Source organism: Pinus tabuliformis, chromosome 1_1, assembly GCF_031772625.1.
Source record: "Pinus tabuliformis cultivar Carrire ecotype Pingquan chromosome 1_1, CPIR1, whole genome shotgun sequence".
NCBI classification, from domain to species: Eukaryota; Viridiplantae; Streptophyta; class Pinopsida; order Pinales; family Pinaceae; genus Pinus; species Pinus tabuliformis.
In genome coordinates this window covers 442,574,337-442,586,799 of record NC_142297.1, presented here as the reverse complement: position 1 = coordinate 442,586,799, position 12,463 = coordinate 442,574,337, and the positions used below count along the sequence as shown (strand labels likewise).

The 12,463-nt window shown below is 41.1% G+C and overlaps 1 protein-coding gene across 2 annotated transcripts in view; it reads left to right on the top strand.

Annotated features, from left to right (window-relative positions):
* Positions 1 to 12,463, top strand: part of LOC149213637 (protein ORANGE, chloroplastic-like) — a 324,381-nt gene that overhangs the window by 185,433 nt on the left and 126,485 nt on the right. The window contains exon 7 of one of the 2 annotated variants that reach the window (XM_089392068.1): positions 11,902 to 12,045. The exons of the other annotated variant lie outside the window; for it this stretch is intronic. Coding sequence (XP_089248194.1) covers positions 11,902 to 12,045 — 144 coding nt within the window. The remainder of the gene's footprint in view (positions 1 to 11,901; positions 12,046 to 12,463) is intronic. 2 annotated transcript variants of the gene reach the window in all.

The window sequence follows — 12,463 nt, the reverse complement described above, 5'->3', positions numbered from 1 at the left end:
GAGGGTGAGTTCTTTGAGCAGACCTGTGGTGTTGCCATGGGCTCACCCCTATCCCCTATTGTTGCGAATCTTTTTATGGAAGATTTCGAAGCCAAAGCTCTAGCTTCGGGTCGTCTCCTTCCCAAGCTGTGGAAAAGGTATGTAGATGACACTAATGTCATCTGGTCCCATGGCCTAGAAGAGTTGGATCTCTTCTTCAACCACCTCAACTGTCAGTCATCGGCCATTAAGTTCACCATGGAAAAAGAGGTCAATGGTTGCCTCCCTTTCTTGGATATTCTTATATCGAAGAATAAAGACGGTTCTCTCTCCCACTCAGTATTCCGAAAGAAAACGCACACTGAGCAGTATCTTCATGCCGATTCCCATCATTTCCCTGCTCAAAAGTTGGGTGTTCTTAACACCCTCGCCACTTGTGCCCTTAGGATTTCTGACAGGGAGAGCTTCGATAAGGAGAAATCCCATCTCCTTAATGTCTTTGTGGAGAATGGCTATAGTAGGCGCCTAGGTCAGAAGGCTTTCCTTAAAGCCTCTAAAAACTCGTTAATCAATAAAGAACCTAAAGAGCGCTGGCTAGGTGTCCATCTTCCCTATGTCCAGGGAACCACGGACAAGATTGCTCGGATCCTTAAGAAGTATGATATTCCCTCAACCTTCAGGCCCCTCAACACTATTCGCAAATCCCTCCGATCGGTGAAAGATCCCATTGATCCTAAAGATATGAAGGGTGTCTACTTGATCCCTTGTTCTTGTGGGACACCCTATATTGGGGAAACAGGGCACTCCATCCAGCAAAGGATCAGTGAACATGCAGCTGACCTAAGACATGGGAGAACCAAGTCTTCAGCATTAGCAGAGCATGCGGAAAAGACCAAGCATCAGGTGTGTATTGAGGAGGCCAAAGTTATTGCCAAGGTTGCGCAGTTCCATCACTGTAAATTCAGGGAAGCCATTGAAATTGTAAGAAGGCCGAGCAATCTCAATAGAGATGACGGTCAGAAGATCAGTAGCTGCTGGATCCCTGCCCTTTCTTCCTAGTCTTGCTTTTTCTAGCTTTCGATGTTTTCTCTTTATTTCGCAGATCTTTTTCCTTGGTACCTTGTCTTTTCCTTCATCCTAGGGTTTCTCCTTTTGACTCGGTAAAATTATTTATTTATTTATTTTTTAAGTTAATAGTATTCTATTATTATTAGTATTATTTTTTTTTTTTTTAATACCTTTTAGAACTTTCTTAATTAAACTATATATATATATATTTTTATTTTTATTAATTTTTAATTTTAATTTTATTGCTATTATTTTTATTTTTATTATTATTATTATTATTATTATTTTTTAATTAATTAATTTATTTTTTATTTTTATTTTTATTATTATTATTATTATTTGTTTATTTTTATTTTATTTTTTTCTTTTCAGGTTAGCTTAATTTTCGTTCCATTATTTTTATTAACTCTAACTAACTTTTATATGTTATTTTATATTTATATATAATTATACACTTATTATAAGAAAAGGTCCTGTATATAACTTATTCCCTTTTATTACTAGCTAATTGGTAATTTTTAATTATCAAACAATACCCTTTTTAACTAACCTTAAACACCATTTAAATTATTTTATATATTTTTATTGGTCACTTAATATAACTAATTTCCATTAAATTGTAATAATTTTGACTCTGGTCCTAAAGTCAAAAGTAGCCATTAGTCGTGATAGTCGTTGGAGGCTCTGCTCAAACTATTTAACATGCTAAGCTGGATCTGTCTCTTCAACTTGTCCTGACGATGGACCACACTAGTTGGTTCGAAACGCGTCGACAAATGATTTATCTTGTGATTTACGCCGAAGAATTTCTCTTAAACTAAATAAGTATTCTTGTTTCACGGTTTTATGTCAAGTTGGTTTCTAATTGTTTCATGGTGCACTAACACATTTGTTGTCGTGAGTTGATTGGAAATTCATAAGTTCACATCTAATAATAACACTCACTCTAATCGCAAATCACTTGGTGTTGAATAAGTTAACTCTTTGGGCATATTGATATCTTGTGATCTAAGTCATATTGCTGTTTGATATCTAATTGTGTTAAGTTGGCCAGCAATGAATTGGCATTTGAATATCTTGTTCTAATTGTGCATTATTGGGAAATCTATGATCTAAAGCATTTGAGAATCTATTTGGTGGTTTCGACATCTAAAATCTCTTAAATAATTGGCATTATCTAAAGAGCATAATCTTAGCATTCTCCTAAATAGTTATCATTGGCGTAAGATTACTAATAATCATCATTGGAATATCTTGAGTAATTGTGATTGGCATCTTGTGTTGATAATCATTGGCTAATTGTAAAGTGAATAAGTGCTCTAAGTTCATTTAATTATTACCATTGGTTAAGCATCTTGTGGATTGGTATATTGTTTGACATTGGGACTAAATAAGTTGACACATTCTTGGATGTAAGATTGTTTTATAATTCATCATTAAGTACTCTTGTCATAAGAAGCTAATCATAACTTAAGTACTCAAACGATTAAACAATCTCAACTCGAAACTCACTCACATTCTGTGCATAAGCATTCTAAGTCTAGTTGCATTAATAACTTACCTCCAAGCATAAGCTTGGTTGATAGACTTCTAGGGCCACCCTTCTCATCTAGCTTGAGAGGCTTAGCAACTCTTCGGTGGTTAACACAGTGACCTTGCAATTGTCAGAGCCACAGTCTCTGCGACGTCGGAGGCATCGAATGATAGGAGCCTAACAGAAGGTATCGTTAATCCAATCTTTGCTTGCTTCCTGTTGACCTCCTTCTCACAACCTACCTTGGAGCCTCGCTATACTTAGATTAGGCATATAACTAAAATTAATCAAGATCCTTGCATCACATCTAGGTCTTAGGATTTGCATCACATATAGGTTAGTGAAACATGTAAGTAGCAATTGTCCATCTAGTTACTTGGTCTTAATTTAATAATAAGCAAGAGTTTTGACTCCATAAAGCACTGTCTCATATTTGAATTTAATCTAATCCTTAAGACCTTGCTAAATTTAACCAAGTAACTAGGCCACTCAATTGTGTCTTCCGGACTTGTTGGTTGCCAACTTGTCCTTCACCTTCACATTTCGATAGGGACTACCCCCCATAGCTTGTTGTTGGTAGACAACTAGAATAGAGAGGTCAAGGATCAGGGTGAAAACCCCCGACTTGAGTCGTTGTCGCAGTGCCTGTACAATCTGAGCGACAACATTTTTTGGCGCTGTTGCTGGGGAAATATATTTCTGTTCTTGGTCCTCACGACAATTTTTCTAATCTTCAATATTTTCCGCCATTTATTAGGCTGTCAAGCGGCAGAACATTTTTTGGCGTCGTTGTCGGGGACCATCTTGTTCTTGGCGCTACAACGACATTCTTTCATTTCATATTATCTTCTAATCCATTCATTTTAGCCGGTGACTCCACAAAATTTTCTGGCACCTTTTAATCATTCTTTGTAATATCCCTTATCAAGGATATCCCTAAAAAACGAGTAATCAAAGAGATAAAAATAATAGTAGTGCAACATACAATAATGTATACATGGAATATAAGTAGATACTCGAGGAATGCAGAGAGAAATGCTAAGCCATTTTATTATACTGAGTAATGGAAAGAGTACAAGAGGTGATTAGACAGGTAGCACCTCGCTTGCTCAAGGCAAGTGAAGAAATACACTCAGAATGGTCAGGAAATGGCCTCTCTCTGAACTGCGTCCAAGCTGCTAGAGAACTGCTATGTTGTTGCTACTGCTGGAATCAAATGATTATTTGGGGCTGTTCCCCACCTCAGAAAATGTTGAACTCTGGAATTGGCCTTTTCTCAATAAACCCAGAAAAACCCACAAAGCTTTTCTAAAATGGCTGACTCCCAGAAATCACCCCCTTGGGGATCCACACAATTCCCCAAGGTCCTGTGCTGCTCCTGAAGGGAATCCTCCAAAACTCTACACGGAACTTTGCCAAAATGCTCCAATATGCAAGGACTGATCTCTTGCTCAATCTCCCAGCTCAAATCCTCCACAAAACCCCAATCCGGAGCCCCTGCCAAAATGAACTGCGTCCTCCCTCTCAAGATTGCGCAGTCATCAAAATGCTCAGCTCCTCATCAACTCTATAAATCGCTCCTCCTGCAAAATACTGCTGAAACTACCTTGCCTGAGCAGGCACTCGAAGTCCCCCGGGGCTAAGGGTGAGATCTCCGAACGGAGACACTCGTTGCACTAAATAGTGCTGCAGACAGGCTAAACAACCAGCGTGCTCTAAGTCGAAGTGACTAGCTCAAATGCAACATAATCAAATGATCAAAATGAGGAGGCTCCTCTCTCCTTTATAACATTGGCCTCTCTCAAAACCCTAAGGCCCACCTCCTCCAACGTAGCCCCTCTTGCCACGTGTTCCTTCTCCATCTGCGCAGTCCCTCCAAGTGTTTACGTGGGTCCCTGCTCTACGTGGTCCTTGGGCCCCCTTGGCTCCCCTTTAAGTTATGACGTTGTGCTACTAGGGAGTGACTTTATTCATAAAGTGAGTTATGTCCCCCTTTCCTCACCTTTTTATTTATAAATAACTATAGAAAGCAAAATTGAGAAAAATCGAATATTCCAATTAGCCATGGATAATTAGGAATATTACATTCTTCATCTTTTCATCACCTTATCTATCTTCCTCTCACTAATCCTTTCATCTTGTTTATTCACACCTTTAGCACTAGGACATATAGGTTGGTTTCCTGTTTGGGAGGCGACTCCACTTATTCATCCATTCACAAGAGCTTACTCTTTAAGGAATCCTATTAGCTTGGTTAACCATGCTCCCGATCCTGAAAAGGTTCTAAGAGCCCGATTAAACAAATTACATTCTAGAGAACATTTATTATTTCTCGGACAGGAAGCCCTCCTTGGTCTCCATTTGCTTTTTGTTAATCCTCCCAATCAAGACTTCATGGCTGATTATTACAGGCCTTGCAACTTCACCAACATCCAGGGATATCCACATGATCTGCCAGATGACTCTACTATGAACAAGATGCCAATCTTTCAAGGAAATAATGCCATCAATGCCGAAGCTCATATAAATAAGTTCAACACCTTTGTTAAGAGATATGCACATGATGTTGCTTACAACCATGAAGATGTCAGAATGAAATTGTTTGTTTTGTCATTGGAAGATAATGCACTTGATTGGTTTCATGACAAAACAGAAAATGCACTTGTTTGGTTTCATGACAAAACAAATAATGCCTTTGTCTCTTTAAGGGTCCTCATTGATGCATTTAAAGATAAATTTAGGGATAAAGAGAAGGAAAGTACTTAGTCAAAGAGCTCAATACTATTAATAAGGAGGAGAATGAAACAGTTGAAGAATCCAATCAAAGGTTTAAGGGTCTCCTAAAGGACATGACTCAAGATTACAAGCCTCCTAACAAGACAGTGTTGGAACAATATCATGAAGCCTTCAATGTTGACACTCAATATGAAATTAGACATGACAAGCCTGTTACTTTAGCCGCTGCCCAAAGTAAAGCTGAAGAGTTAGAAAAGGATAAGAAAGCTTCAGGTAAGTCAAAGATCCCAGGTTTTGAGAGAGGTCCAATCAAATCTAAAGGGAAAGAAATCAAGGAAGAAGAACATGACTCAATCAAAGAATTAACTCGAGTAATTAAAGAAATGAAAATTGAGCATGCTAGACAAATAAGTGATATGCGAAATGAGCTAATACAAATGGAAAGAAGCAGAATGTAGAGTATGCAGCCTAGGAATAATAATAATAACATAGGCAACAATAATCCATGGCCAAAAAGGAATCCTCCAAATGATCAAAGACCTCCTACTCTACTAGAATCTGCTAATGTGGTTGATGAACCTATCCCTTTCTGTAGACTTTGTGAAAGATTCCATGAAGAAAGTGCATGTGCCTTTGCTAGAAAGATCTTAGAAGAGGGCAAAAATCAACAGATAAATAATGTGAGTCAAGATGCTTCTCAGGAAAGTCGATGTGCAGACATGATTTCTTCATCCTTTGCCATCAATAACTTCAATGACGAGAAGGACCCCATCACGCAAACATTTGGTGAGAAACCATCACAAGAATATGTTGATTTGGTTAGCATCGAGTGTGCTCCAGCGACGAAATTTGGTGGAGAGGTTGGGGCACATGAGATCTCTAATACCCATAAAGGGTTTGGGCAGATTCTAAATAGATCAGGAGATATTAAAATAATTAATATTTTTAATGGAGTCCCTAAGTCTAAACTTAGGGAAAATAAAATATTAATGTGTATTAATATGAATCTGTGTTAGAATGGTCCAAAAGACATGGATCAAGGCAGATCTAATCTTAGCCGTTGATTAGGGACTTAATCTCGGTCGTTGAGATGTCAACAGGAAAAGTATAAGAGGAGGCTTGAGGATCACTTGGAGAAATACACCAGAATGATCAGTCATTCTATTCTCTAGAGCATAGTTTGCTAAGAGAGATAGAATCAGTGATCGAGAGAGCAACTGAGGGGCATTGAGTACAGAGAAATAGAGAAGGCATAGATTGTGTCGAGAGAGCAGCGTAACAGCTAAGGAGAGTGACGCAGAGCCAGCAAGGGCTCACGCAGGGCGACACAGAGGCAACCAAGTGCTGTGCAGAGCACCAAAGAGGCTAGCGTGTCTGATGCAAAGGCCCAAAAAGCTGACGCAGGGCCTCCTGGGGCTGACACAGGCCAAGAAACACTAACGTAGGGCCAGCGTGAGACAGAGAGGGGCTGACGCAGTCTAGATTGGGTAGACGCTGGGGTTGCAGAGCAGTTTTGTGCTGAGGAGTTGCCGGAAGGATTTTCCGGGGTTTCAACCAAGAGATTTCTCTCAAACTGTGAGGTATAGCTGGTAAGGAAATTCTCTGTTGGGTAGGCTAGTTTCGGCACCCAGATTGTACTCTAATATTGCTTAATAAGAAAACCCTCAGATAGCTGCACCGGTTTTCCCGCATTGGGTTTTTCCGAGGACATTGGTCCAAAAATAATGGTGTCATGTGGTGTATTTGTTCTTGTTTCTTTTAGTTGTTGGTCTATAATATGTTGAGCATGCACTGGTGTTTATTTTCAGTATTTACTTTGTCAATAACTTGTTAAAGAAAAATAACAAGTAGGTAGGAAGAAATCAGAAAAAGTGCATGAAGGGTTTCTAAACTAAGTAAGCCTAGAAACTTCAACATGGTATCAGAGCGTGATTGCAAATCACAGGAGGACTAAAAGACATCAGTCGAGCGGAGCAATAGCAACAGAAAACAGCTGTCCCGAGGTGACAGATGTTGTTTCTAGCAGCGCAGAAGCCAAGAAGTGTGACGCAAAGCCAGCTAGAGCCACACAGAAGAAGTCGGGAGCTGCGCAGAGCCTCAGAGAGGGTAGCGTTGCTGACGTAGAGGGCCAGAGGGTTGACGCTGGGCATCCCAGGGCTGACGCAAACCCATCTGGGGTGACGCAGAGGTAGTGTGAGGTAGAGAGGGGCTGACGCAGTTCATAGAGAGGTAGTTGCTGGAGTCTAGAAGGATGCAAAAATATTGCAGAGTGGAGCTGGTGAGGTATTGTAGTCAGAACAATACCTAAAAGATTAGGGCCAGAGGAGTTGTTACCGGGGGTTTCTAGCCGAGGAACCTGGATCAGCAGTGGAGTTGCACAAGACGATCAAAGTAGGGGGCATCTCGACAAGCGGCAAAAGGATTTCTAGATGGAAATCAGGACTCAGAGGGAGTCCAGAAGAGAATTTCCAGACGAGAAGTAGAGATTCAGAGGAGTCGAACAAAGAGGTTCCAGGAGGGAAGTAGAGGAGCGTCATGGCACTACACGGGGTAAGAGACCAGGATAGACTGGACGGAGCATCGAATTTCGTAGTCTGGAAGGCCAGAATCTTATCAGTGCTTGACAGGAATCGTGTCAAGAACTTCGCCTTGAAGGTTATAGCTATCCCAGTCGACCCCAATGATAACGACAAGTACGAAGAGTCGATGGCAAGGGCCAAGTGCATTATCCTTGACGAGGTCAAGGATCATGTGGTACCACATATAGCCGAGAAGGAAACGACAATTGAGATGTGGGAGGCTCTCAAGAACCTGTACCAGCATGATTTTGTGCAGAGAATAATGCTGCTCGAGAACCAGATGAGGTTGTATCAGATGAAGAAGGGTCAATCGGTTGACACCTTCCTCAGAGGACTGAATGAGATCCGAGACCAGTTGACTGCTATAGGAGCGACACTGGATCAGGAGCTTATGATGAGGACAACCCTGAATGTTGTCTCAGAAGATTGTGAAGTGTTTGTCCAGAGTATCCTGCGCAGAGGGACTCTCCCACCTTGGGATGAGATGTGGGCAGCTCTTCGCCAGGAAGAGATCAAACAACAGTTGAAGACAAGTAGCAGCAACAAAGGGATCAAGGTCAAGCAGGAGGAGGAGGATGTGGCCCTAGCATCTGAGGGAAAGCAGGAGAAGCGGAAGAAGAAAGATCTCTCCAAGATCAAGTGCTTCCACTATGGGGAGATGGGTCATTATGCGACCCAGTGTCCAAGGAAGAAGAGTAAGGGAGAGTCTTCCAAGACTAAGGCAGCCACAACACGGGCAAAGAAGGAAGTTTTGACAGACGATGACTGTGCCATGAGTGCACACGCGCTAGTTGAGCGGAAGTGGGGAGACATCGAGTTGTAGTCAGGCAGACTACAGGCGATGAGGGGTAGGATGCTTGAGGTACCTAGCCTCTTGGATTAGACCTTGCTACGGGTGCCCCGACGAGGGGTAGCAGGACTGGCTAAATGGGTAGAGACGGTTGCAAATGGAGCGGCAGAGAGAGCTACAGTGCAAGAGTCCCGAGACAGCGCGAGGCTAGCAGGCTACAGCAGTGCGAGAGGCACAAGAGTGTTGCACCAGTGCAGAATGGCACAGAGAGGTATGCAACGGTGCAAGATGCAGGGAGTTGTTTCGGCAGCGCAGAGATAAGAGAGGGAGCACTTGTCAGCGACAGAGAGAGCTTCAACATCAGTGGGTGTCTCTAGCCCAACAGGGTTGGTCAGTTGGGAGATTAGTTACTTACTTCTCAGTAACTGAGTTGCAATGCAATAATGGGCGACACGATGCAGCATGATCAGAGGAGGTATAGTGCGGAGGCAGTGCTGCGAGAAAGGACCAACAACAACACGGATGTAGAGGGAGCTGTTGTACAGATGCAACAGTGGCAGTGGCAGAACCATGGGCAGTAGTATAGGAGGCAGCAGTGTAGAGGATGTTGGGCAGGAAATCCTAGCATTAGCACAGGTACCAATGCCAGATGATCAGAGTAATACTCAGTGAGGAGTATTTTTAGAGCATAGTCCTCGCTAAGAGGGGGTTTTGATTTTGGGTAGCATCGGATGTGCTCCAACCATGAAATTTGGTGGATAGGTTGGGGCACATGAGATATCCAATACCCAAAAAGAGTTTGGGTAGATTCTAAACAGATTAGGAGATATTAAAATAATTAATATTTTTAATGGAGTCCCTAAGTCTAAACTTAGGGAAAATAAAATATTAAAATGTGTATTAATATGAATCTATGTTAGAAAAAGCCCCAAGGGTTAGCTCAGTTGGTCAAAATCAGTGCCTCGCCATTGGGAGGTCACAGGGTCCAATCTCTCTGAAGCCCTTGGGGTCAAGCCTTGCTAGTGGGCCGCAGGGCTAGATTCCCTTCGGGGTCGATCAACCCATATTTTTCCGTGGATGTAGCGCCACCCGTTGACCAGGGTGTCCGTGAACCACAACCATAATAAATAAATAAATCTGTGTTAGAATGGTCCAAAAGACATCGATCAAGCCAGATCTAATATTATCCATTGATTAGGGACTTAATCTCGGCCGTTGAGATGTCAACAGGGAAAGTATAAGAGGAGGCTTGAGGGTCACTTGGAGAAATACATCTGAGTGATCAGTAATTCTATTCTCTAGAGTAGGGTTTGCTAAGAGAGATAAAATCAGTGATCGGGAGATAAGCTAAGGGGCATTGAGTACAAAGAAATAGAGAAGGTAGATATTGTATTGGGAGAGCAGCGCAGCAGCCAAGGAGAGTGACGCAGAGCCAACAAGGTTTCACGCAGGGCCACGCAGAGGCAGCCAACTGTTGCGCAAAGCACCAGAGAGGCCAGCGTGTCTGACGCAGAGGCCCAAAAAGCTGACGCAGGGCCTCCTGGGGTTTATGCAGGGCCAGCATGAGACAAAGAGGGGCTGACGCAATCTAGATTGGGCAAACGCTGGGGTGGCAGAGCAGTTTTGTGCTGAGGAGCTGCCGGAATGATTTTCTGGGGTTTCAACCAGGAGATTTCTCTCAAACTGTGAGATATAGCTGCTAAGGAAATTCTCTGTTGGGTAGGCCAGTTTCAGCATCCAGATTGTACTCTGATATTGCTTAATAAAAAAACCCTCAAATAGCTGCACCGGTTTTCCTGAATTGGGTTTTTCCAGGGACGTTGGTCCAAAAATAATGGTGTCATGTGGTGTGTTTTTTCTTGTTTCTTTTAGTTGCTGATCTGTAATATGTTGAGCATGCACTGGTGTTTATTTTCAGTATTTACTTTGTAAATAACTTGTTAAAGAAAAATAACAAGTAGGTAGGAATAAATCAGAAAAAAGTGCATGAAGGGTTTCTAAACTAGTAAACTTAGAACCTTCAACATAATAGATTCTGGAAATTGCTAGAAGGGTTATACTTATCAGAAGAAGGGTAAAGAGTAGAGTCAAAATAAATAGGTTGCTTCTGAGTGATATAAATCTGGATTAAATGTCGATAGGGCTGCATGGATTAATAGTATTAAGATGTCAGTCCCAGTCAAAGAACTCTTGAAGATCCTATCTCAGAGAGCTCTGTTCTTCAAATTTTTAGGCATGGCTCAATAGGAAAAGATTGACACACTGCCTAAAGATGAAGAAATCAAGTTAAAAGATTTAAATTGCTACATGACTAATGAGGATCATCAACCCTTCTTCTTGACTTTGGATATCAATGACCGATTACTTCATAATTGCATGCTTGATTTCAGTGCCTCAACAAATGTTATGACTGAAAATGTTATGGATTAGCTAAATCTTAGAATCTCGAGACCTTATCATAATATCTATACTATGGATTTGAAGAGGATTGAAGTCCTTGGTGTGGTTAAGGATTTATGAGTTTCATTGGCAAATTATCCATACAAAATCATCACCATGGATATAGCAATTTTTGTTGTACTAGATGTATGGAGAATGCTCCTACCTAGAAAGTTTGCAACAAACTTAGGTGGATCTATTCAGATGGATTTATCTTATGCCACTATTCCCGCAACAACACGATGCATGGTCAGGTTATATAGGAAAGTAGAAAGAAGGTATCATGTCGAAGTTCCAAAGAGATTGGAAAATGGTGAAGAGGTTGTACCACAGGGTCATCCGCCGCACTATGAGACAATTCATTCAACCAGTTTATCACTTTTCTTCATTCCACTGCCCATACCCTCCTCCGAGCAAAAAAAGAACTAGGCTTGAATTTGACCAAGGCGTGGAGCACAGTGATGAGCAGTTACACAAACCAAGGAGGGTCAAGTTTCAACAAGGGACATCTGACAAACCACCTATTGGTCTACCTGTTAGCAAGTAGATGTTCCAGATTATGCCACATCAATGACATTTGATGCCATGGGGCATTTTTTGTATATAATCTCTAACCCTACTCCTTTTCATTTATGTCATGCATTTAAGTTATCTGTTCCTTATATTTCAATTTCTTAGAGTAGACGTTTTCTATTATAGAAGATTTACTATGTATGCATGATTATTTCGATTTGAATGGATATCTATTTGATGGACTTCTATTTTCTTGGATGCAGGATTCTGGGATTCTCACGTTACTTCATGGAAGCAATGTGTCCCCATATGGAGCCAGATGTTGCACACATTTTGTGAAATTTCCAAGGAAGCAGTGGCACCATATTTTTCTTCAAAGATCGAGATCATCAACCATCAACTATTGTGTAATTGTAAATCCATTTTGCAAAATTTGTAATGTAAATGATGCTAGTAAGACCGTGTATGTATGTAACAACCTAGTTAAGTCTATTATTTTGGCAACGAATTTCATCCTAGGAGGTTTTTTGTCTCATTGATTCAACTGTGTTTCTAAACTCGGATGATCGACAAAGTTTTCCCTCTAGCCTCACCCCGAAGCTAGGGTGGAATTTATCATCAAAGTCTTAGGTGACTCCTAGTGTTTTAGTCGAGTTTTATGTAAAAGTGATTTGGGAATAATTTAAGCTAATTGGCTAAATTATTTTATTACAAGTCACTTGGTCTACTTGATCATATTGTGTCGCAGAATTGGGTATGTATTTTGAGGGTCTATAACGAACAGATATTCCCCTTTTGAGGGTTGAATTGTGTAAAATCTTATGT